The 25,970-nt window shown below is 42.7% G+C and overlaps 1 protein-coding gene across 4 annotated transcripts in view; it reads left to right on the top strand.

Moving 5' to 3' along the window:
* Positions 1-25,970, top strand: part of LOC125466575 (multiple epidermal growth factor-like domains protein 6) — a 433,777-nt gene that overhangs the window by 263,031 nt on the left and 144,776 nt on the right. For 3 of the 4 annotated variants that reach the window (XM_048561224.2, XM_059638102.1, XM_048561225.2), the window contains one exon: positions 24,263-24,385. In XM_048561224.2, the coding sequence (XP_048417181.1) occupies positions 24,263-24,385 (123 nt within the window). Of the gene's footprint in view, positions 1-2,623; positions 2,714-24,262; positions 24,386-25,970 lie in introns of those variants that run through there. The other variant, XM_048561227.2, reaches the window with a different exon arrangement.

Genomic DNA, 25,970 nt, shown 5'->3' with positions numbered 1-25,970 from the left:
TTATTGGTTAGTTGCCTGTTCCAAAAAAAAGACCTAGCTTTCTCCAATGTCCAAAAGGTCAATTTGAAGATATTGCAACACCTAACAACGATGAATCAAAATACAGAAGGGAGATAGAGGGCTTGGTGACGTGGTGCAATAAAAACCAATCTGTCTTTCAGCATCGGCAAAACTAAAGACTGATCATCGACTTTAGAAAGAAAGGATTAGAATACACCCCCATTTACATCAACAGATGAGATTGAGAGGATGAAGAGCATCAAATTCCTCCAAGTGACAGTAACCGACCACTTGTACTGGATTGGCCACGTAAATACAACAGTCAAGAAGGCTAAACAACGCCTCTTCTTCCTCAGGCGGCTCAGGAAATTTTGGCCTGTCTGCATGGTCCCTCACCAACGCCTACAGATGCACCATTGAAAGCAAACTGTCTGGGTGCATAATGGCCTGATGTGGAAACTGCTGTGCCCAGGACCGTAAGAAACTACAGCAGGTAGTGTGCACAGCCCAGACCATTACAGAAGCCATTCTTCCATCCATGGATTTTATTTACATGGCCCACTGCCACAGAAAGGCAGCCAACATCATCAAAGATCCATCGCACCATGGTAGTAACCTCCGGCAACCTGTTCAGCCAGGCAGAAGATACAGAAGTAATGAGAGATAATGGGAACTGCAGATGCTGGAGAATCCAAGATAATAAAATGTGAGGCTGGATGAACACAGCAGGCCAAGCAGCATCTCAGGAGCACAAAAGCTGACGTTTTGGGCCTAGACCCTTCATACAGAAACCTGAACACGCACACAAGCAGGTTCAGGAACAGCTTCTTTCTGGCCGTTATCAGACTGTTGAATGGGCTCTAACTTCTAATAATGTAACCTGTATGCCTCTCAGTCTTTTTGTTCTGTACATCCTTTGCTTGCTGTGATCTACCTGTGCTGCTCGTGAACAAAGCTTGTCACTATATTTTGGTACGTATGACAATAAGATTAAAATAAAACCAACAGCATTTGTAACGTTAATGCTTATCTCTTTCCTGAAATGTTACATGTTGTCATCTCAAATCCCTGTCGATGAAACGTTGTGAGGCAGAGAAGTGCAGGGGAACTCTGAAATAGTGGTTACAAATGAGTATAATATAATCAGCACTGTGAAGTTTTAGCACATTACACATCATGATGATGTTAACAGATTTAATTGAGTCATAGATATGTTTACTCTCATTCCTTAACGATTGTAAAATATTAGAACATAGAGTTGTGACAAAATTATGAATAGGGTTTGGCTTTAACTGTTTTCATGTTGAAGCCAATGAGTTTTTTTAAAAATATACGCTTTGTCCTAAATCAGGAATTTTGGTAGAAATCCAAGCATAGCAACTTGTCTGCCATTCAGGACCTTGAACCTATTCTTCTATTCTGAGATCAAGGCTGATCTTTCACTGAACCCATTTACCTTCAGACTGTAAAATGTGAGGCTGGATGAACACAGCAGGCCAAGCAGCATCTCAGGAGCACAAAAGCTGACGTTTCGGGCCTAGACCCTTCATCAGAGAGGGGGATGGGGGGAGGGAACCCCCATCCCCCTCTCTGATGAAGGGTCTAGGCCCGAAACGTCAGCTTTTGTGCTCCTGAGATGCTGCTTGGCCTGCTGTGTTCATCCAGCCTCACATTTTATTATCTTGGAATCTCCAGCATCTGCAGTTCCCATTATCTCTGATACCTTCAGACTGTTCCTGTTCGTCCTGGATTTTCCGACTAAAAGAAATGGCTACTTCATCAAATTTTATCCTTTAAAATATCGCAATCAGATTTCCCCACATCCTCCTAACTTCAAAGCTAGGCAAGCATGTTTATGCAACCTGTCCCCATAATTCAGTCCTTTTAGCCCTGGTATTGTTTTGGTGAATATGCATGATATTCCCTCCAAGATTAATATATCTTCCTCAAAATGCAGAACTCAAAATTGAACACACTTCTCTGGATATGTCTTGGTCAAAGGCTGTACATCTGAAACACAACTTCATGTCCCAATTAATGTCCTTGTGTAGATTGTTAATATTACATTAGCTGCTTTGATTGATTTTGGTGGCTTTACACCAGTTTGATTTCTATACCTGGACACCAAATTCCTTTACTTCTGCAAAGCTTCTGGCCCCTCATGCTTAAGAAAACATTACTATCCGTCTTTCATCGCTCCAAAGATGGATGTTCTCACACCAATTGCATTGAACTCCATCTGCCATAGTTTTGTCCACTCACTTAGTCCTTCCGTCCTTTTGTAACTTCATACTCCCATTACACAAGTGGGAACACTATTAACAAGTGAACTTGCCAGATTTTACACTCAGTGTGAACAAATCTCTTTAGTTGTGGCATTGTATTTGATTTACTGCCACATTCAAAAGCCTTCCCTAATTAACCACATTCATTAAGGAAGATTTCGAGGGAATTAATCCCAGCCCTAAAGTCTGCTGTGAAGAGATTTCTGGATCCGAAAAGGATGATTGTTGAGATTTAAATCTCTCATTGTCTTCATTTCCTCCAGCTTTAGGAGAGATCATTGAGATGCAGAAGGCCAATCAACCATGATTTAAATGGCGGAGTCGACTTGTTGGGCTGAATGGTCTTACTTCCACTCCTATGTCTTATGGCTTCACTTATATCAGATGCAGAAATAATAGCAAACCAACCAGAGCAGTCAAAACATCTGGTAACTGACAATAAATTATAGTACCTGTTAGATGTGATTGATTTGTTTGAACTTTGTTGGGATTCACTTCAGAAAGGTAGTACCCTGATTGATTCTGTTGGGATTTCTTTTAGAAAAAAACATGCACCCATTAACCAAATTTTTGTTGCATTGCACCTTTTAAAGAAATAGAAGAGCTATATTAGCTGTAGCATACAAACAATGAAACTACAGTGTCATGATCAAGCTTCATTTCCTGTTCCTACTAGTTTGTTTCAGAATCCAGACAGAAGAAAGAGAGATCCACTTCATCTGTTGGACTTGCTTTAAAGATGAACATGTTGAAGAGATGTATGTACAGGAATACACGTGCTTACAAAAAAATCAACAGAAACATTAATGACGATCTGACCCATCCACTTTACAGTTGTCACAACTTTGTGCATTAGGATACAGACTCTCTCCACCTAAACTGAAAGCCACATAATTTCTCTGAAGAGACAACACAACAGTTCAAAACTCTGATCAATTAGGTGTGCCACTGAATGTCCGAATAGGCCGATTTAAAATAAGATTATAAGCCTAGACTATGTAACCTATTCTCATAACTTGACCCTTCTAGAACGAGTATCATTTGACACTCTCTGACAAAATAGATCCTTCCTGGGATTTGCTGCCCAGAACTGAGTGCAGTGCACCAGTTGGGATCCCACCACAGTTTTCTATAGCACAGTTTTATACAACTGATATAATTTTATACTAACTTCTGTCCGTAATTCTATATAACATAGGTCTAGCAACTTTGACGTTGCCAAAAGGTTTTCCAGAACAGCATTGAGCAGCATGAAATACATGTTTGTTTTCTTTCAATCTCTGTTCTAAGTGTGCCTTGTTTCAGTTACAGTCAAGTCAGCCTTGAGCATTCTAGCAATCCAGTCTTGCTAGCAACTGATTTTACTGTTTTAGGTGTTTAGCTATCAGTGAATCTGAAAACCTTTGGAGTGGCAGTTTCTTTACATCTCATCCCACCACTGCTTTTCTGAAACCACTTTGTCAGGCGGATTAACACAGATAGTGCTACAGGCCACTCTATACCTTAATCTTGCACTTAAGGAACACAACGTTTTGTCAAAATTTTTTTTGTTTTAAGGAAGGAAGGCAAAGAGCTAAAATAACCTGTTAACCATTACGATTTCTTCAAAGATGCATTTCAACACAACCTTAAGTGCAGTGTGTCTTCATATGGGCATTGAAAAAACATTTGTTAACATTTTTGCTTGATGGGCTCTGACCCTATAATTAAAAGGGACTGCAGTTTCCTTGTAACAACCTCTTCAACTACACTATCTTTCAGAAGCCCCAATTACACCCTAAATGTGCCTACCCTACAGAATTTGTGCCTTATAACTCCCTGTCCTTTATTGTCATCCCCTTTGACTAATATTACCCTCTGACCCTACCTTCACACAGCTCAGCTCCTGAATTATTCTTTCAGACTAGTCCATAGAATTTGCAATCGCAAGACAAATACTTCAGGGAAAAGTGATTAAGTTTTGAGGAATTGCTTAGACTTGTGACTCTAATGAGCAGCGATCTGTGGTGATCTGAGTGACAGAACAAGTAATTAACTCTGATTACTGCAATCAAAGAAATGGCCAATCCTCAAAGACCAACAGCAAGTGTACTGCAGACACTGATAATTTGTTCTGTGAAACTGACTATTTGCAGGGATCAGCCACAGTCTGTGCATCTGTCATTACTTTCAAGGTTTCCCTGGTAGATCCCCAGGCCTGTACACATCAAGCGATCACACTAGTTGCATTGGTCATTTGTGACTCAGAAAGTTTTGGTTTCAACATCGTTATAAAAGCATATCTGATGGATGACATTGCATTGAGGCACTGTGTAGTGCTGATTGCTGGAGTAGTTTTTTGTTTTTATGACACATTTACCAAGACCACCACTTTTTTTTTGGATGGGTGTAAGAGATCTGTTGTCATCACTTTGAAGAGGAGCAGGGGAGTTTATGTCAATCTGTTGGTCAAAATGTACCTCTCAACAGAAATCAGTAAGATAACCAGTCATAAATGACCATCCTGTCATTTATCTCATTTTTCTTCATTAGCAAATTGGTTGCTATATTTCCTAGAATAGAACATCGTCTATGCTTCAGAAGTACTTTATTAGCTGTAATGTGGAATGCGCTGAGGTTGTGAAATGCACAATGAGATAACATCCAGGTGATCTCTTTCAGTTATGTTGGGTTAGGTGTAATATTGGCGAGGGCAAATGTCGTAGAACCATCGAATTGCAACAGGCATTATAAGACCATTCGTCCCATTGAGTGTATTTCAAAGAGCAATTCAATTCGTTTTACTCTACCGCATTTCTTTCATTTGTTCACATGATGTGGGCATCACTGGGCAGGCCAGCATTTGTTGCCCAACTCTAAATGCCCTTGAGAAGCTGGGTAGGGCTGAGAGGTGGTGGTAAGCTCAGCCTTCTTGAACTGGTGAAGTCCATGAGGTTTAGGTACACTCACAGTGCTGTTAAAAAGAGATTTCCAAGATTTTGATCCTCAACAGTGAAGAAATAGTGATATAATTCCTAGTCAACATGTTATGTGGCATTGTTTTTTCTCCCAGGTGGTAGAAGTCATGAGTTTGGATGGCATTGTTGAATGTTCCTTGGTGAGTTACTGATGTGCCTATAGTAGATGGTACACGCTGCCACTGTACAAAGGTGAAAGAGAATGAATATATTTAAGGGGAAATAAGAGTACCAGTCAAGTAATCTTTGTTCTTGATGACATTGAGCTTGTTTAGTTTTCTTGGTGCTGGACTTATCTAGGTTAGCAGTGAGTAATTCACCAGAGATAGTAGGAACTACAGATGCTAGAGAATCTGAGATAACAAGGTCTGGAGCTGGATGAACATAGCAGGCCAAGAGCCATCAGAGGAGCAGGAAGGCTGATGTTTCGGGCCTAGACCCTTCCTCAGAAATGTGGGAAGGAAAGGGGGTTCTGAAATAAATAGGGAGAGAGGGGGAGGCACATAGAACATGGATAGAGGAGAAGATAGGTGGAGAGAAGACAGACCGGTCAAAGAGGCGGGGATGGAGCCAGTAAAGGTGAGTGTAGGTGGGGAGTTAGGGAGGGGCGTAGGTCAGTCCAGGGAGGATGGTCAGGTGAAGGGGGCAGGATGAGGCTAGTAGGTAGGAGATGGGGTTGGGGCTTGAGGTAGGAGGAAGGACAGGTTAGGGAGGTGGGGACAAGCTGAGCTGGTTTAGGGATGCGGTGGGGGAAGGGGAGATTTTGAAGCTTGTGAAGTCCACGTTGATACCATTGGGCTGCAGGGTTCCCAAGCAGAATATGAGTTGCTGTCCCAGCAACCTTCCAGTAGCATTGTTGTGGCACTGCAGGGGGCCCAGGATAGACATGTCGTCTGAGGAATTGGAGGGGGAGTTGAAATGGTTTGCGACTGGGAGGTGGAGTTGTTTACTGCAAAGCAGTCCCCAAGCCTCCGTTTGGTTTCCCTAATGTAGAGGAGGCCACAACGGGAACAGCGGATACATTATACCACATTAGCAGATGTGCAGGTGAACATCTGTTTGATGTGGAAAGTCTTCTTGGGGCCTGGGATGGGAGTGAGGGGGGAGGTGTAGGGACAGGTGTAGCACTTCCTGCGGTTGCAGGGAAAAGTGCCGGGTGTGGTGGGGCTGGAGGGGAGTGTGGAGCTGACAAGGGAGTCACAGAGAAAATGGTCCCTCTGGAAAACAGATAAGGGTGGGGAGGGAAAAATGTCTTTGGGGGTGGGGTCAGATTGCAGATGGTGGAAGTGCTGGAGGATGATGCATTGGATCCGGAGGTTGGTGGGGTGGTATGTGAGGATGAGAGGGATTCTGTTTTGGTTGTTATTGCAGGGAGGGGGTGTGAGGGATGAGTTGAGAGAAATGGGGGAGACATGGTTGTGGGCATTCTCAACCACTTAGGGTGGGAAATTGCAGACCTTGTAAAACAAGGATGTCTGAGATGTTTGAGAGTAGAATGTGTCATCCTTGAAGTGGATGCGGTGGAGGCAGAGGAATTGGGAACAGGGGATGGCATTTTTGCAGGAAGGTGGGTGAGAGGAGGTGTATTCTAGGTAGCTGTGGGAGTCGGTGGGCTTGAAATGGATATCGGTTTCCAGGTGGATGCCAGAGATGGAAACAGGGAGTCCAGGAAGGAGAGAGAGATATCAGAGATGGTCCAGGTGAGCTTAAGGTTGGGGTGGAAGGTGTTGGTGAAGTGGATGAACTGTTCGAGCTCCTCGTGGGAGCATGAGGCAGCGCTGATACAGTCATCAATGTAATGGAGGAAGAGGTGGGGTTTAGGGCCAGTGTAGGAACAGAACCTACAAAGAGGCAGGCATAGCTTGGGCCCATGCAGGTACCCATGGCCACCTCCTTTGTCTGGAGGAAGTGGGACGAATTGAAAGAGAAGTTGCTGAGGTTGAGGACGAGTTTCAATGAGCAGATGAGGGTGTCATTGGAGGGGGACTGGTTAGGCCTGGAGGATAGAAAGAAGCAGAGGGCCTTCTTTAGGCCATCTGCATGGGGAATACAGGTGTATAGGGACTGGATGTCCATGGTAAAGATGAGGTGTTGGGAAACAGGGAATTGGAAGTTTTGGAGGAGGTGGAGGGCATGGGCGGTGTCATCAGATGCCTAACGTGTGCCATGTAGGTGGTGGACAGGCTTTTGAGAGTTAGGAGATTAGTTACTTGCTGCAGGATTTCCAGCTTTGACCTGATGGTGTAACCACAGTATTTACGTGACTGGTCCATTTCAATTTCTGGTAACCCCAGGATGTCAATAGTGGGGGATTCAGTAATGTTGCTGCCGTTGAATGCCAAGGGCAGATGGTTAGATTGTCTCTTATTGGAGATGGCCATTGTCTGGCACTTATGTGGCATGAATGGTAGTTGGCACTTATCATTGCAAGCTTATATGTTGTCCAGGTCTTGCTGCATATGGACGCGGACTGCTTCAGCATCTGACAAGTTGCAGATGATGCTGAACATCAGTGAACATCTCCACTTCTGGCTTTATCATTGAAGAATGATCATTGAAGAGTGGCTGAAGTTGGATGGGCTTAGGATATTTCTCCGAAGAACTCTTACATTGCTGTCCAGGGGCTGAGATGATTGATCTCAAATGCCACCAACCACAACTTCCTTCCTTTGTGTTAGTTATGATTCCAGCCACGAGAGAGTTTTCCCCTGATACCTGGTGACTCCTCTTGTTGTTTTGGGATTCTTTGATGCCAAACTCTGTCAAATGCTTCTTGTTGTCAAAGGCAGTCACTCTCACTTCACTCTTGAAGCTCAGCTCCTTTATCCATGTTTCGACCAAGGCTATAATGAGATCAGGAACTTAGCGGGCTTTGCAGAATCTAAACTGAGCATCAGTCAACAGATTATTATTGAATCAGTGTTACCTGATAGCACTGTTATGCTCTTTACTGATGATCCAGAGTAGACTGATAGGATGATAATTGACCAGGACGGATTTATGAACATAAGAGCAGGAATAGGTTGTTCAGCAACTTGAGCCTGCTCTGCCATTCAAAATCATGGCTGATTGTCTACATCAATGGCATATTCCCATCCAATCCCTTCATGTCATTCATAACTAGAAGTCTAGCAACATGTCTTCAACTTACTTCATGACTGAACTCAATCAGTTCTTTGAAACAGAGAATTCTGCAGATTCACCACCTTCTGAGCTAAGAAGTTCCGCCTGATCTTGGTCCTGAGTGGCTTACCTTTCAGTCTGACAGTGTGCTCCCCAGTTCTATGTCCCATAGCCAGGGGAAACATCCTTTCTGCATCTACTGTGTCTGAGTCTTTAGGAATTTTCTATGAGTTTGCCTCTTCTTCTTCTAATTAGGAGCTAATACAGACTCAGCCCCCTCCCTCTCTTCACATAGAATGTTCCCACCATCACAGCAATCAGCCTGGTGAAACTCTATTGCACTCCCTCTATTGGCAAGTATGTCCTTCTTTAGACAAAGGAACCAGAACTAAATGCAGTACTTCAGGTACAGTCTGATCCATGTACTATACAATCGAAGCAAGACTTCTTTGCTCCTGTACTCAAATCAGCTTGTGATGAACTCTAACATTCTCTTGCCTTCTGAATTTTTACTGTAATTTATCCTGGGCAATTTCCATACTGTTGGGTAGACGCCAATGTTGCAGCTGCACTGGAACAGCTTAGCTAGGGGCGGAGCTAAGTCTGCAACAGTACTATTGCCATAATGTTGTCCGGGCCTCTCGTTGTTTCCTTATATCACCATGGAATGAATCAAATTGTCTGAAGACTGGTATATGTGATGCTGAAGATGTCAGGAGAAGGCCAAAATCGATGACCCACTTGGCACCTATGGCCGAAGATATTTGCATGCGCTTCAGTCTTGTCTTTTGTACTGATTTGCAGAGCTTTGCAACCTCTGAGGAAAGGGATTTTTGTGGGGCTTCCTCTTGTTCATTGTCTAATTGTTCACCACAATTCACAATTGGATGAGGCAGGAACACAGAGCTTAAATCTGGTTCTGAGGAGGGGGTACCGGACCTGAAACATTAACTCTGACTTTTTCTTCATGGATGCTGCCAGACCTGCTGAGCTTTTCAAGCAACCTCTGTTTTTCTCCCTGATTTACAGCATCCACAGTTCTTTATGCTTTTCTTAAATCTGATCTGTTGGTTGTGGAATTGCTTAGCTCTATCTATTGCCTGCAGTTTGGATTGTATGTAGTCTTGTACTGTAGCCTGTGTTGACACTTCATTGTGTGGCCATCACATTTTTAGACATGCCCTCTTACACTCTTCTTTGGGCAAGGGTTGACCATCTAGCTTGATTACAATGGTAGAGTAGGGGCATGCTGGTCTATAAAGTTACAAATTAAAGTTGAATACAGTTCTGTTTATGCCTACAGCACTTCATTGGTGACCACTTCTGAGTTGCTAGATCCGTTTGAATCGACTCCATTTCGCAAGTTGGTAGTGCCACACAACATAGTGGAAGATATCCTCAATCAGAAGACAGGAATTTGTCTCCACAAGAACTGTGGCGCTCACTCCTACTGAAACTGTCATTGCCAAATACATGTAGAACAGATAGATTGATGAGGATGAGATGAAGTAGGTAAGTTATTCCCCTTTTGTTCCAGAACTACCTGCCATAGAACCTGTGTAAACAATAAGTCATTTAGAATTAGGCCAACTCAGTCATAGTGGAGCTCAGTCTGGTGCCTTGAATTGGACGCAATATCTTGCATCAGTGAACTCATCAGTTCCTTGTAGTAGTGCCACCTGAAACAACAGTCAGAGCCTGAGATTAACATCACTTCCCAAAGACAGCAGGTCTTCAGGACAGGACTTGGGATGCCTGTCCAGACTGTATATTCAGGACTTTGGAGCGGTCTTGAATGGATGACTTCTGCCTCAGAGATGTGAGAGCTAACCGCAGAGCTAGAAGAGAATCCCCTGCTTTTGCTCCTAATCTTGTAGTGACTGGTTCAAAGGTAGGACTGGCAAGAATCTCTTGAGATGATGTAGTGTTGAGGTTAATGAGTGAGAAAGAGGGAGAAAAATAAGCAATCAGCTCCCCTACACAGCAAAGTGAGCATTCTCAGGATAGCGAACAAGTTTAGCTGATTGTTTTCCATCATTTTTGATTGAAACTGTCAGTTGTGCGAGGTCACCAAAGATCGCTGAGCATTCATAGTAATAACCAGAATGAAAAATGTGCCAACATGGAACATTGGCACTAGCTGGAATCCAATTGTATCCTTACCCAAATAACTAATCCTAAAATTGTGGTTTCATCAACCTGGTCACAATTAAGCAATCTCCTTCCTTATAATCACAGTTGTCACATGACACATACACTGATGGTCTCTTACTTTTTCCACAATTGACCTGATGGCAGGCAGTGGGCTGACTTAATGTCGGCACAAATTACATCTTAAAGAGTTAATGGTGGATTTCCTTGGTGAAAACCAGCCTGCAATTTACCTGGGTAGAGTTACTGAAATCTCTACTTATTACTCTGTTTGTGGGAGAATAGAGTGGTGAGGTATAGGCACTTAGCAATACAGCTCACACACAAACCTTGTACTTACATTATTCAGACTATGTTACACAGAATTTGATTATCCCAGGAGCCAATTTGCCCTAAAACCATTAAAGTAATTATAGAGTAAATAAGGAACAGATTTCCTTTTCTCTCTTTCTTTAATTCAGATGCAGCTGGTCTTCATTCTTTGTTTTCTTGTGAATTATTACTGTTGAGCAAAGCAAATTCTTGTGATATTATAGGGTGTGTAATTTAACTATTTGGGCTCTGAGCTGCTTGCTTTATTCCATCTAATTGCTTTCCTCCTCATTTCTAGTTTATGCTGGGGTCAGTTTTACAAGTGCAGGATCCCAGAATATTTTGTTCAAGTGACCATTAATCAGTTATCAGGACAGGCAGAAGCCATACAGTGTACTCTGCAGCAAAAAGATGGTTGAGGGATAACCTAATGGAGGACTTTTAAATTATGGAAGTGTTCACCGGGGTAGTTGTTATTAATTGTGGGTAAGATCAAAACCAAGAACCATAAATATAAGATGGTCACTGATAAATTTTAGTAAAGAATTAAAAAGAACACTGAGAATGTTGCAAGATAATAAAATGTGAGGCTGGATGAACACAGCAGGCCAAGCAGCATCTCAGGAGCACAAAAGCTGACGTTTCGGGCCTAGACCCTTCATCCTCTCTGATGAAGGGTCTAGGCCCGAAACGTCAGCTTTTGTGCTCCTGAGATGCTGCTTGGCCTGCTGTGTTCATCCAGCCTCACATTTTATTATCTTGGATTCTCCAGCATCTGCAGTTCCCATTATCACTGAGAATGTTGCAGCTGTTTCCACAATGGGTACTTGAGATGCATTTAAGGGGATGTGAGATGAACACAAGTGAGAAAGGAATTGGAGGATATGTTGATTGTATGAGAGCACACTTGTGAGCAATGTAACGTCTGGCATAGACCTGTTGGACTGATGTCCTGTTGCAGTGCTACGCATTCCATGTAATTCTATGTTAACATTCTGTTAACCCGGATTCTCACAAGTTAGAATTGATCCTGCTGTAGCTTGCAATTGAACTTCACTATTACAAACTGGAGCACAGGGGCTGAAAATTGGTTTGTTTCTTGGGCTGCTTCCTGAGACATACCATTGCCATGTGTAACAATGCTTCCAATGGGTTTGAGGGGAATTAAGTTCATAGTGATGAGAAGTTGAGAGTAAAATATTAGTAATGAAGCAGTGCATGGCTGAATTTCAGGGTCACTGTGATTCATCATGATGCTCCAAAATACTTTCTGGCCAAGCCAATGATCTTGAATTGAGATTGTGTATTCTACTTGTTGACTGTCTGATATCCATTCAGCTGCTATGATAGATACAACCATTAGGCTGGCCGAGTGACACATTTCTCAAAAACCATTGGCTCTTGTATATAACTCTATTTCAGAGTTCTCTAACAGTTGCTTCAACAGTGCTGAAGCCAGCACTGAGTAAGTTGTTAATCAACTCTGTATTCTCAGTTACAATTCTGATCGCATGTTTCACTTGCATAGAAAAATGCTGAACAGTCAACATTGCTCCTGAAAAGATACAAGTTTTTATATATTGTCTGTTCTCTGTTCCTCTCCTCAAAAGAATGAGAGAAGGAATGAGATATGGAAGGAAGTTTTTCCTGGCATATAAAGGTATTGACCGTTATGTAGAATGGCTGGTTCATGCCTGTAGTCTTAATAAAGCTCTAATAACTCTGAGTATCATGGTCTTTACTTTTCTGCTCTCTTCAGCTCATGATATTCTTGTCCTTTAAACTGAATGAAGAGGTCAGTGGGTGGGGAGTTTAATTATGGAGTTTGTACTTGCGTGCAAAAGGCAACTCCAATCAATGCTCCCTGGAGGGTTACTGCCCCTATGTATTAGCAGGCCTCCTGTATCTAACCCAAGAGATTCATGTAGAAGCCTGGGTAATGAATTTTGCCTACACCACAAATGAACATGAGTTTGTTCTCACCTGATGTTTACATATATGCAACTTTCAGCAGATGTCGGCAAATAGCAATCCAGACCTGTTGCTGCTGCTGGCCCCAATGTCAAGAGACACTGAGGCTAATTGTGGTGTCCTCACCACAGCCCCACTTTAAACCAACTAAGGCCAGTTTACGTGAGAGTTAGTAGAATGGCAGAACAGCCTCAAGGGACTTACTGCTGTTGCTGTATGTGTCAGGAAAGATTAAACCTGGTCATCATCTTGATCTGTATCGCTCGGGACCATAATATGCTTTTGTTCATCAATCTGTGGGTTGAGCCTATGCTTTGTAATGATGAGAATTGAGATTTAAAAATTTGATCATTGGATATACGTGGCACTAGCTAGGCCAACATTTATTGACCATCCCTATGTGTCTTTGATAAGGTGATGGTGAGCTGCTTTCTTGAACTGCTGCAGGCTATGGCAATACTGTTAGGAAGGAGGTTGCAGGATTTTGACTCAGCTTCAATGAATGAACTGCAATACAGTTCCAAGTCAAGATGGTGTATGGTTTAGTATGCAACTTGCAAGTGGCGGCTGCTATGTACCTGCTGCCCTTCCTATTCTAGATGGTACAGGCTGTGCGTTTGGAATCCTGCTGGAAAGATGGACTCCAACTTGTTGCCAATCCTCAACTGTATCCTTGAGTGGGATTGAATGGAGCTCCAAGGAATTGGAAATGAGGCAAGCAGGAACACTTAATTGTACTGCCACATGTCAGCACACCTGAAAACCACACATGTGATACATAAATACCTCAAAGATTTAAAGTTATTCTTCTAAGAAATTAAGGAAAAGATCAGCTGGCAAAATGCCAAGAACCAACCCTCACTTGATGTAGAGGATGAGATGTAAGGGGCAATAAGCAGCTGATTTTCCACTAATTAAAATGTAGCAATCAAAAATCTTTCGACCTGGAATGATACGTCCTGATATCTCTGACTCATTCTCCTGTGCAGTTTAGAATAACAGTTTTTTTTACAGTAACAGTACTTAATGGTAGAATCTTGCGATGAATAACTATGGTGAAGCAAGTAAATAACAGCCCTTCAGTTTTGCTGGATACAATTACAAACTTACAGTAAATTAAATAAACCATTTAGGTCATTTCCCATTAGTGGATTTGACTTCAATGCAATTGTTGCATTTCACAAGTTTCTCTCAATAGTTTACCTTATTTCTCACCACCTCATTAGAACAGGTTCACAGGTTCCGCCAGTGGTATGATCATCACATTAATTTACTGTTCATTAAGTCGTCATAAAGTGTTTCTCTTGATTGCAGACCATTCATATTTGTGGGCAATCCTCAACATTAATTTGTTGCTGTGCTTTTCATTTTCATTTTAAAGCATTACCCCAATCTCCTACTCTCCTGAAGACTGTCTCTGAGCTAGGGGTTTTCCCCTGAAGAGCCTGACTCATGCTGGTGTGCAGTCCCTTGAGCATGGGAAGCTCCTAGTATCTTATTGTCTTCTCACATGTGAAGAACGGCGACTTAGATGAGGAAGCAAGGAACAGCGCTCTCAGAATAAAATCTTTCTGATGGTATACAAAATCCACAATTCCACAAGATGTGAGCAATGTATCACAAGGATGTCATGTTTGCGGTTAATTACAGAGCTGGTAACTACTTTCATATAGCAATGTAGGGTCTCGTGCCAGCCCCTCTGTGGGAAGTAGGTGTCCACAGGCATTTTGGGAAATACTTAAGAATGTGATTATATCCATTTTATGCGTTGTTGAATGTATGTGTAAATGATATGTTAGCTTGGGCACGCTTTCAATTTAGTGGAAGTAACGCTGAACCAAAGAGATGGCTTCACAGCAGTAGTGGCAGTAGTTGATCCTTTAAGATATAGTCAGACACAGAGTTAGAAGCACATTGAACAAAGCTAACCTGTGGATTTCTGTTAACTTATAGGGAATTGATGATTGTCACCTCAAAGTGAATTACAATTTAATCAACTAAAATAAAACATAGCCTGTGGAATGTCTATATTCCAAATGCGATGTTAACCTAGTTCTGTTAGCAGTATTTTCCTTCCTCTTATCAGAAGGGTACGGGATCCAAGATGCAATCTAGGTCAATATTTCCTGTGTAGTACTGAGAGTGCTGCTCTATTAGAGATGGCTGTTGTGGTATGATTTCATAAAGAGTACGGAGTACACATGGTGCCTTGGCCAACGTTAGTCCCCTGCACAGAATTGATTAACTGGTCTCATTTTCTGATTGTAAGGCTATGTTGTGGCCTGTTTGCCGACAAAATAAAACAGTGACAACACTTCAAAATTAATTAATTGGCTGTGAACTGATTTGAAATGCTGTAAGGATACAATATTTCTTACTTTCTTCTATAACTTTGCTAGACGTTTGGCTTAGTCCTACTGAATTCAATGACTTAACAGTATGCATTCTATGAATTGCTTCTCAAACAATTGATTATTAGTTATTGTTAGGATATGCAAGCTTCTGGAAAATAACATTTTATTGCCCATCCCTGGTTGTGCTTGGGAAAGTTATGGTGGGAAACTCAGAAAAGCACCTATGTAAGTTGAGCTTAGGTCAACTGTTTCAAATGTGCATGCATTTCTGTGCAAAAATTTAAACGTCCTATGTATTTAAACTAATATGCTGTGCTTAACAAAAGAAAATGACACGTGTCATTGGTTGTGGGTTCAGAGAAGATTGCAGAAATAGGGAACAGCAATGGAGAAATTTGAAAACATGGATGAGACCACACAATTTTGTACCATTTGCAAAGTTGCATACATTCTCACATATGTTTTCTTCTCAGTTCTCTCAGCTAAGCCATTGATATGCAGTCTAAACAGGTGGGGCCCCAGCACAGATCCCTGTGATACCTTATTAGTTACTGCATGCCAGTCCAAAAGTAGTCCATCTATTCCCACTCTGTTAGTTAACATATCGTTAATCCAAGTTATTCTATCAAAACCACAAGCTCTAATTTTGTGTAACATCCTCCTGTGTATTCTTTTGAATACATTCTAAAAATGCAAATATATTGCATCCACTGGTTGCTCCTTATCTGGCCAAAAAAACTGACAGATTAGTTGATAACAAAGTGTGAAGCTGGATGAACACAGCAGGCCAAGCAGCATCTCAGGAGCACAAAAGCTGATGTTTTGGGCCTAGACCCTTGAAGGGTCTAGGCCCGAAACGTCAGCATTTGTGCTCCTGAGATGCTGCTTGGCCTGCTGTGTTCATCCAGCTTCACACTTTGTTATCTTGGATTCTCCAGCATCTGCAGTTCCCATTATTTCTGAAACAGATTAGTTGAACACTGTTTCCCTTCTATAATTTTGTGTTAAGAATGCCCAAATGATTTTCTAAATGCACTGTTATCACACCCTGAATAATATAGCATTGCTGAGAATCTAATGAGGCTCCAGAATGGGAAACCAACCTTGAGAATTTAGGCATAATAAAAATATATTTTTGATAATATAATACTTGTATAGCTATACAACATGCCAGATGCTTTCGGAACAATAAGTGCAGCCTAGCCATCAGATAGACAATTCACTACTTTAGATCTGTCTTGTCAGAGTTGGGGTCAAAATCTGAGCAGCTGCTTGATAGATTTCCTGCTGTAAGTCTGGTTGGAGGATCAGTTGGAAAAAAAGGTAGAGTCCTGTTTGCACCACGCTGTCAGATTCCATATTTACACTGACAATACCTATTTGTAACTCCCTTCTACCTCTCTTGAGCCCTCAGTAGGCTCTTATTTGTTCTGTCACTCGTCTGACATCCAGTGATGGATGAGGAGAATTGTCCTCCACCTAAACTGCAGATTGTAAAACGAAAGCTATTGCCATTGTTTCTCACCATAAATGTTGTTTCCTTGCTCTTTGTCTGGTCACTGTTGTAGCTTGAATCAGACTGTTTGATTCTTAGCTGAGCCCAACATGATATCCATTCTGCCACCATAATCATCTCCTACTTCCCCCATAACATCATTGTCTAACTTTTAGCGGGAGATGGTGCTGCAGTGCTAATGTCTCTAAATTAGTAATCATATTAATAATATGTCTTAACTAATGAAGACATGTATCCCATGTGCCTTCTTAACCACCTTATGCATCTGCCATGCTGCCTGCTGGCACCTGGAGCTATGCACACCAAGCTCCCTCTGATCTTCAGTGCTTTCCAGGGTCCTATCAATTGTAGTATAATCCCTTGCCTTGTTAGACTTTCTCAGGTACATTTCTTCCATTTGCTATTGTTGTGCTCAGCTGACTAGTTCATTGATATCCTCCTGCAGTTTACAGCTATCTTGTGACCTATGACTAGAGAAATTACTGCCGAGGGTCTTCCTATCTCCTCTCCTGCCTGACTCAACAGCCGTGCGTATTTATCTACTTGTAAGTTTGCTAAACCTGTTGGTACCTCTACTCTCTTTATGTTCATTTCTTCTAATATTTTACAATCCACCACTTGAATATCATTCCCTGTGTTGCCTTTATCCTTAATGAAGACAGATGCAACGTGTTCATTGAGGACTGTGTCCACGTTTTCTGGGACCCTGCAGAGATTACCTCCCTACTCTTTCCCTAGGTATTCCCTTAATTTTCGTGCTTTTTTTTAAGAAACTTTGAGTTATTCTTTATTCTAAATGCCAATGCTTCTTGTGAAATCTCTTGTCTTTCCTAATTCCCTCTTTTAAGATCCCCTGCATGCCCTCCACTCTCCGAACTGCATACACTCCTGTAGGAACTCTGCTGCATTGAGCCCTCTGTATCTGACAAAAGTTTCTCTATTTTTCTTAGTCCTAACCTTTATGTCCTTGGCATCTAGGGGTTACTGGTCTTGATCCCGCACTTGCTTTCTGTTCTTACTGTTTCCTACCTGAATTTCTCCCTCTGCACTGATTTAGTTCTATCTACAAGTAGCTACACCCAGTCCACTTGGGCCAAATCATAGCTTTGTAAATTTATTCCCATCCTTATCCTTTTCTATAACTATCCAAAGTCTAACTGAATTGTGGTCAGTATCTCCAAAATACAACCATACTGATACACCTTCCAACTGCCCTAGCTCATTTCCAAATATTAAGCCCAGAACTGCCATCTTTCTTGTTGGGCTTTCAACTTACTGACTAAAAACTTTCTCCTGGATGCAATTTAAGAATTTGTACACTCCTGACCTTACACCCTAAATTATCCCAGATAATATGCGTACAGTTAAAATTTCTTCTTATTATTGTTGTGCTTGCCTGAAATTTGATTACACATTTGATCCTCAATCCCCTGACTGTTTGGCCTATGGTGTACACCCACCAGTGTCTTTGTCCCTTTGTGTTTTTTTATTTCTACCTATATAATGTGGGGAGGCCATGGTCTAGTGGTATTATTGCTAGATTGTTAGTCCAGAGACTCAGGTAATGTTCTGGTGACCTGGGTTTGAATCCCACCAGGGCAGATGGTGAAATTTGAATTCAATTAAAATGTCTGGAATTAAGAGTCTAATGATGACCATGAATCTATTGTCAATTATTGGAAAAAACCCATCTGGTTCACAAATGTCCTTTAAGGAAAGAAACTGCCATCCTTACTTGGTCTGGCCTACATGTGACTCCAGACTCTCAGCAATGTGGTTGACTCTTAACTGCCCTCTGGGCAATAAATGCTGCCTAGACAGCAATGCCCTCATCCTGTGAATGAATAAAAGAAGAAAAACTCTGATTTGATGATTTTCCAAGATATCATCCCTCCTTGCTGTTGTAATTGATTCCTTTATTGCTATTACCACTCTGTCCCTGTAAACACTTTCTTAAGCTGCAGGGTGAGCACATCTTGAAGCATGGTAGCTATGAACCTCTCAGCCTCATGAATGCATCATTGTTCTACCCAGTTAACACTTAAGCTCCAAAGCTAGGACCTCAAGAGGCACCTCTTGCACACATTGTCATCCACACCACCAGAAGTGTCTTGAATTTCCCACAGTTTAGGATGTGCAAATTACAGGCCTGAGCTCCCCCAGACATACCTTAACAAAATTGCATATGGACCCTGACTTTTAATTTACCCTTACTGTTAAGTATGAACTGGGTAAATCTTACTTTTATGGTTGAAAAATATACTTCCTTCATAAAAATATCTTCAGTACATATGTAGTCAATGAACCACTTCAGTTCTGTATGGTAGCATGAGAAGAAACAAACAAACATTGGAGTTTGACTCTGTCCAACAAACAAACCAAAGGTAATAAAATGTGAGGCTGGACGAACACAGCAGGCCGAGCGGCATCTCAGGAGCACAAAAGCTGACGTTCCGGGCCTAGACCCTTCATCAGAGAGGGGGATGGGGTGAAGGTTCTGGAATAAATAGGGGGAGAGGGGGAGGCGGACCGAAGATGGAGAGAAAAGAAGATAGGTGGAGAGGAGAGTGTAGGTGGGGATGTAGGGAGGGGATAGGTCAGTCCAGGGAAGACGGACAGGTCAAGGAGGTGGGATGAGGTTAGTAGGTAGGAAATGGAGGTGCGGCTTGAGGTGGGAGGAAGGGATGGGTGAGAGGAAGAACAGGTTAGGGAGGCAGAGACAGGCTGGGCTGGTTTTGGGATGCAGTGGGGGGAGGGAATGAGCTGGGCTGGTTGTGTGATGCAGTGGGGGGAGGGGACGAACTGGGCTGGTTTTGGGATGCGGTGGGGGAATGGGAGATTTTGAAGCTGGTGAAGTCCACATTGATACCATTGGGCTGCAGGGTTCCCAAGCGGAATATGAGTTGCCGTTCCTGCAACCTTCGGGTGGCATCATTGTGGCACTGCAGGAGGCCCATGATGGACATGTCATCTAAAGAATGGGAGGGGAAGTTGAAATGGTTCGCGACTGGGATGTGCAGTTGTTTATTGCGAACAGAGCGGCGGTGTTCTGCAAAGCGGTCCCCAAGCCTCCGCTTGGTTTCCCCAATGTAGAGGAAGCCACACCGGGTACAATGGATACAGTATACCACATTGGCAGATGTGCAGGTCTGCTTAATATGGAAAGTCATCTTGGGGCCTGGGATAGGGGTGAGGGAGGAGGTGTGGGGGCAAGTGTAGCATTTCCTGCGGTTGCAGGGGAAGGTGCCGGGTGTGATGGGGTTGGAGGGCAGTGTGGAGCGAACAAGGGAGTCACGGAGAGAGTGGTCTCTCCGGAAAGCAGACAAGGGTGGGGATGGAAAAATGTCTTGGGTGGTGGGGTCGGATTGTAGGCGGCGGAAGTGTTGGAGGATGATGCGTTGTATCCGGAGGTTGGTGGGGTGGTGTATGAGAACGAGGGGGATCCTCTTTGGGCGGTTGTGGCGGGGGCGGGGTGTGAGGGATGTGTTGCGGGAAATGTGGGAGACGCGGTCAAGGGCATTCTCGACCACTGTGGGGGGAAAGTTGCGATCCTTGAAGAACTTGGACATCTGGGATGTGCGGGAGTGGAATGTCTTATCGTGGGAGCAGATGCGGCGGAGGCGGAGGAATTGGGAATAGGGGATGGAATTTTTGCAGGAGGGTGGGTGGGAGGAGGTGTATTCTAGGTAGCTGTGGGAGTCGGTGGGCTTGAAATGGACATCAGTTACAAGCTGGTTGCCTGAGATGGAGACTGAGAGGTCCAGGAAGGTGAGGGTTGTGCTGGAGATGGCCCAGGTGAACTGAAGGTTGGGATGGAAGGTGTTGGTGAAGTGGATGAACTGTTCGAGCTCCTCTGGGGAGCAACAGGTGGCGCCGATACAGTCATCAATGTAACGGAGGAAGAGGTGGGGACAAACCAAAGGCATTTGTTACTTGCATAAGACTATATTTACATTTATTTGAGCACACGAGGGCAGGTCTGATAACTGAATGGACTCCCATTTAATTTTGGCAGAAAAACCTTAGACCAGACTTTCTCCACTGCACCTTGGAGGCAGATGCCCCAAACTTTAGTGCATCCCCCAGCACATAGTCCTGAACCTTGGACTGTGCCAGTCTACAACCCTCAGTTAGGGTCAACCCCTTGTTCTGGAAGACCAACAAGTTTCAGGCAGACCAAAGAGCATCTTTCACCGAGTTCATTCTCCTCCAGGAGCAGTTGGTGTTTGTCTGTGTGTACATCCCAGAGAACAGACCATAGAGCACAGAGTTCTGTGTCATGGAGATGCTCGGGACAAACCTGGACAAAAACCACCACATCTTTCTCCAGACTTCCCTTGCAAAAGCACATTCCAGAAAGAGATGTATGATCCTCTTTACCCCAGCCTCACAGCTTTGCGGTGGCGCAGAGAGTCCGAGTGTACATGAAGGATCTCAGGTAGTGTCCTTCTCACCAACAGCCAAACAATGTCTTTGGTGCTTGTTGTAAAGTTCTGGCAATGAGGCATTTTGCCAGATGACTTTGACAGTCTGCTCAGGGAACAGCCCGACAAAATCTACCCTCTCCTTTTCCCTCAGGGTCTCGAGGATGGTATGTGCTGACCACTCTGTGATGGACTTGTGTTTAAAGGTGTTTCTCTTTGCTAATTTCTCTACGAAGGGGCAGGTGATACGGAATGGTCCAACTACTTGGAGCGTTGCATGGCAACGAGGTCAGTCCCATTCTTAGCAACACCGGGGACAGGTAGAACCTCAGTACGCAGCGACACTTGGTGTTTGCGTACCGAGGGTCTTGTTTATGCCCTGAGTCTCTGTCAGGTCTGCCACCTGTTTCTCTATGAGGGTGCTGAAACTCTCCTTGAAAGTTTTTTTAAACAATTTGGTTCACAATTAAATAGCCCAGAGAATTGTTCATTGTATGTGTTACTGTGATGGATGAACACAAACTGATTCAAAATGCTGACTGTTGCAAAATTCCACACACGCCTACTTCACCTCCCAGAGGAACATGCTTATGAGGGAGCAATGCAGAAATACCCTTGAATGTTGGCAGAAACTAACACGCAAAGATTAAAAGGAAAAACTGAGTGTAAGCCAGCACTGAATTGCAAACAATTCATTCAAAAGCATCAGGAAAACGAGTTGTGAATCCAGTGCAAAGCTGAGCTGAAGATTGGCAGATGTTGATTTAACTTGTGACATTTAAGTTCTTTCAAAGCAAAAGCTGGTGTGTGACTGTTATTTTTATATTGTCAGCATGACAGAACCTGAGAAATAAATCCAGTGTAAATGAAACCATTTTATAACCCAGGCTGCCATCTTCCAAAGAGAAAAATAATACTCTTTGGCAATTGATGAAACCAGATGTCAGAGTATGAAGAGCATAAACTGTGAGATTTATTCTCATGAATTCAATAAATTGAATTATGCCATTATTGCTTTTGTTGTTACATTGACTTGATGCCAGTGCTGAAGTGGATGACTTTTCAATTTCTACTCTCAATGAACATATAGCAAATGTAAAGATCCTTCTATGTTGACCCATTACCCGCTCCCAGGACAGATACAGGCTAGTTAAAATGTAAATCTTCTCCTCACTGTCCCACGTCAGTGTGGGGATGTTTCAGACTAGGTACAGTGCAACAAGTAGCATCCTATTAAACATTCTAGAGCAGGTACAAAGTAAGTCCAAATCAGAATTGTCTGTTCATTGTGAGTAAAGTGAATCTGATGGGGTTTGTGTGTCATTGCTGCTCTTACGCCTCTTGGCGACAGGAAGATACAGGGGAAACAAAAGGATCAGGTTGCGAGCTGCCAAATTGCTGGCTGATATTGGCCTTTTCAAATTTGCAACATCAACGTGAAGGCTGGTGCTATCTTTGCTCCCAGTAGCCCTCTAGGCCTCCACTCCATTAACTGTGTAAACCGTCACAGCTGAGTTTGCCTACTCTTCATACAGTGGGTGGGATGGGTATTAGGAGCGAAAACTTTATCCTCTTGTAATATCAGTTTATTTCCTTGGGTGTCAGCGCAGGCTTCGATTGGGTCTTGAGATCAAATAACAGAGCAGCGTAACTAAAAACCCAATCTTCAGGCAAACTGATCACACTTACTGTTGGTACAAATGTCCTCCAGACAAATGTAAACATAATCAGTTTTCAAATGAATACCCTAGTTGCCATATGCCTGCCTTGATTCAAGATGTTACACCTCGAGGGCTCTGGATGGAGGACTGTCACTTTAATTCTTCCCCTTCTGGAGCATTTATTTTGGAATGAACACATTGGAACACTTTGAGCTAATTGCTGCTGAATTTGCAGTTTACAATCTGATACCTTAGCCTCCATCTGCCCAAGGCAAGTAAGACGAATCCACTGAAGACAGCTGGCACATCACTGCAAGAATATTAAACAGGGACTGAGCTATGAAGATTGAGGGGATCAAGGGTTCAGCAGGCTAGAAGGAAATTGTAAGCTTAGTATATTCAGGAATGAATCAGGAAGCAATTCTTCTCATAAAGACTAGTGAAAACTTGTGAATCTTTCCCAAAAATTGTGGAATCTGGGGGCCAATTAAAATGTTCAGATTTTTGTTGGTAAGTATATCGAGGGATGTGGTTCAAACGCAGGCAAATAGAGTTGAGGTGCAGATTAGATTGAGTGACGGAGCGGACTTGAAAAGCTGAATGGCCTCTTTACATTACCTCACCAGGAGAAGCAGTTCTCTGGAGCGATCTGATTAAATCCTTTTAATATTTTAAACTGGAATGGATCACTTCTCAATCTTCTATATGCAAGAGAATTCAAGCCAAGATGATGCACATTTCCACAATCTACTACTCATTTAACGTTAGACAGTTTTCATGTATCTTGGATTTGAATGCATGGGTTCGTACGTGATCTTCTGAGTCCACCTGCTATTTTACCTAGTGGGCTGCACTAAATTCTGACTGATTTCAGACAAAAACTGTACAGAACTAAGAGACTGTGTTAGCCTTGATCACCTCCAGAGACTTAACATACTTGATGGTTGCAAATCTCAACCCTCAAATTATTTATGGAACTGGTGCATCTGAAGCTCTGAAACCAGGTTAGTCTATGCAGACAAACAAGTTCTGAGTCATATCAGGGAAACATCATGGAGGTGAGTGGAATACAAGGAAAGCTTTCGTATTTTGTTAGATTGGGAATGTTTTATTTGCTCATGAAGTATCAATCCATGATCTCAGACCATTGATCTACCACTGTGCAGGTCTGCAGTTGGTGTATGCACTTGCCTGGCAATAGTATAACCTTGGTAGAGGGTTGCCACAGGTACTTGTCTGCCACTAGTACAGGTTTGGCCCTGGAGCAGGTTTAGCATTTGTACTAGCCTGGCACTGACGTGGCCTAGGGTTGATAGAGATCTGTTACCGATATAGGCCTGAACTGGTACAGCTCAGTTACTGATCCTGGACTGAAATTGACTTGGCAGTGGACTATTCTGTTATCATTCTGGCCCTGATCATTATTAAATTTCTATACAGCACACAATGACCTGTCCTTGTTCTTCTGACTTATGATTATGTTTTTTTCCTCCCTGTAATCTCTGCAGACGTGGATGAGTGCCAAGTCCATAATGGAGGTTGTCAGCACAAATGTGTAAATACCCTGGAATCACATTATTGCGAGTGTAAACCAGGCTTCCGGCTTCACACTGATGGGCGTACCTGTATTGGTGAGTACTGCAGTTATACAACTGACTGTGCCAAATTGTAAATCTCTGACAATCTCATCGCCCTGTTGCCCATTCCTGTCCACAGGAGGTGTAAGCGTTTCTCCCCAGCTTCAGAATCCCTTCAAGTACCTGTGCATTATGTTATCAGGATCACCAATGAAACATCATCATTCCTGTTCCACTCTTCTTGCACTGATGCCATGTTGTTAACCTGTTTCCGAAACTGCCCGAACACGTTTCTCCTACTTCCGTCTTAAACACCACATATAACGTACTATCTGCATTTTTATCCATTCACCATCCCCACTGTCTTGGTCTTTTGCTCAACATCAAATGCCTTTATCCCATCTCTCGTGTACTCCATCTTCTCTTTCAGACCAGGCTTGAAACTTTTACACAGATAACCAATCTGCTCCTGAACCCCTGTTTGCTATTTTCCATCATTACTATTTGCTCTTTCAATCATATTGCTGCTGCCCTGTGCAAGTTTCTGTGTCTCACCTCCTCCCTTTCTGCATTTGAAAACTTCCTTAAAAATCTTTTGACCCCAATCTCTGATTCTGTCTCTCTTTGTCTTTCTTTCCTCTTACCTAATGTCCATTTCTTTTTCTTCACAAAGTATTTCTGACGTGAAAAACCCTATATGAACACGTGCAGTAAATTAACTGCAACTGTCCAGTTCCCTCCTTATATAGCCTCTGTGTTCCTGTACCATTGTCCTCACTATTTACAAAATGCAGGCCTCTTACCAGCCTTTCTGTTACAAAGTCATAGTCATACAGCACAGAAACAGACCCCTTGGTCCAACCAGTCCATGCCGAACTGTTGTATGTTTCAGTACACTTGTCAAAGCTTCCATACTTTAATTGGTTGATATTATTTCTGAATGAATATTTAAAGAGGTTGATCCATGCTCACATTAAGTAGTGGTTGTCAGAGGTTGTTAGTTATGATATGCAATCTGACTTTCTCAACGCACAGTTCCCATGAATGTGCCTTCCCTCTGTCAAAAATGGGATTGTGAAATTATCTCAGAAAGGAGACAAAGGATATACTGATAGGGTGAGATGAACTAAAATTTGCAGATGCTGTTATGGAGTGTTAAAAGCAACTTCCATGAACCTGTTGGGCTGAATGCCCTGCTTGTCCTCTGGATAACTCTACACATTTCTTAGTGTGTGCTTACATTTGTATTTCAGTAGTTAAATTGTGACATTGATTCCTAACATGTAGTTTGAATTATTACAGAGTAAACACAATCCTCACATACTCTTGGCAAGAGTGATTGAGAGAGGGTGACTGTTATTATGTTATTCCCATTTATCGCTGCCCATAATGAGGGGAGCTGTGCAGAGCACAATTGTACCTCGTAGAAGGAAAGTTCTTTCCAAAGCCCCATCACATTGTGCTGTCATTTAGAGGGCCAATTCCTGCTGGGTTGGCAGACACTGTATTGACCTCTTGCCTCTTGTATTGAGCACAATTATGCAAGTGATAGAAATGGCTGTGATTGAGGAGGAAAATTTGGAAGATATGATGGAGACTGAATAAATACACCAGGTTTTAATATAGCAACAATATAACT

Source organism: Stegostoma tigrinum, chromosome 28 (assembly GCF_030684315.1).
Source record: "Stegostoma tigrinum isolate sSteTig4 chromosome 28, sSteTig4.hap1, whole genome shotgun sequence".
Taxonomy (NCBI): Eukaryota; Metazoa; Chordata; class Chondrichthyes; order Orectolobiformes; family Stegostomatidae; genus Stegostoma; species Stegostoma tigrinum.
This window is presented reverse-complemented; position numbering and strand designations above follow the sequence as displayed.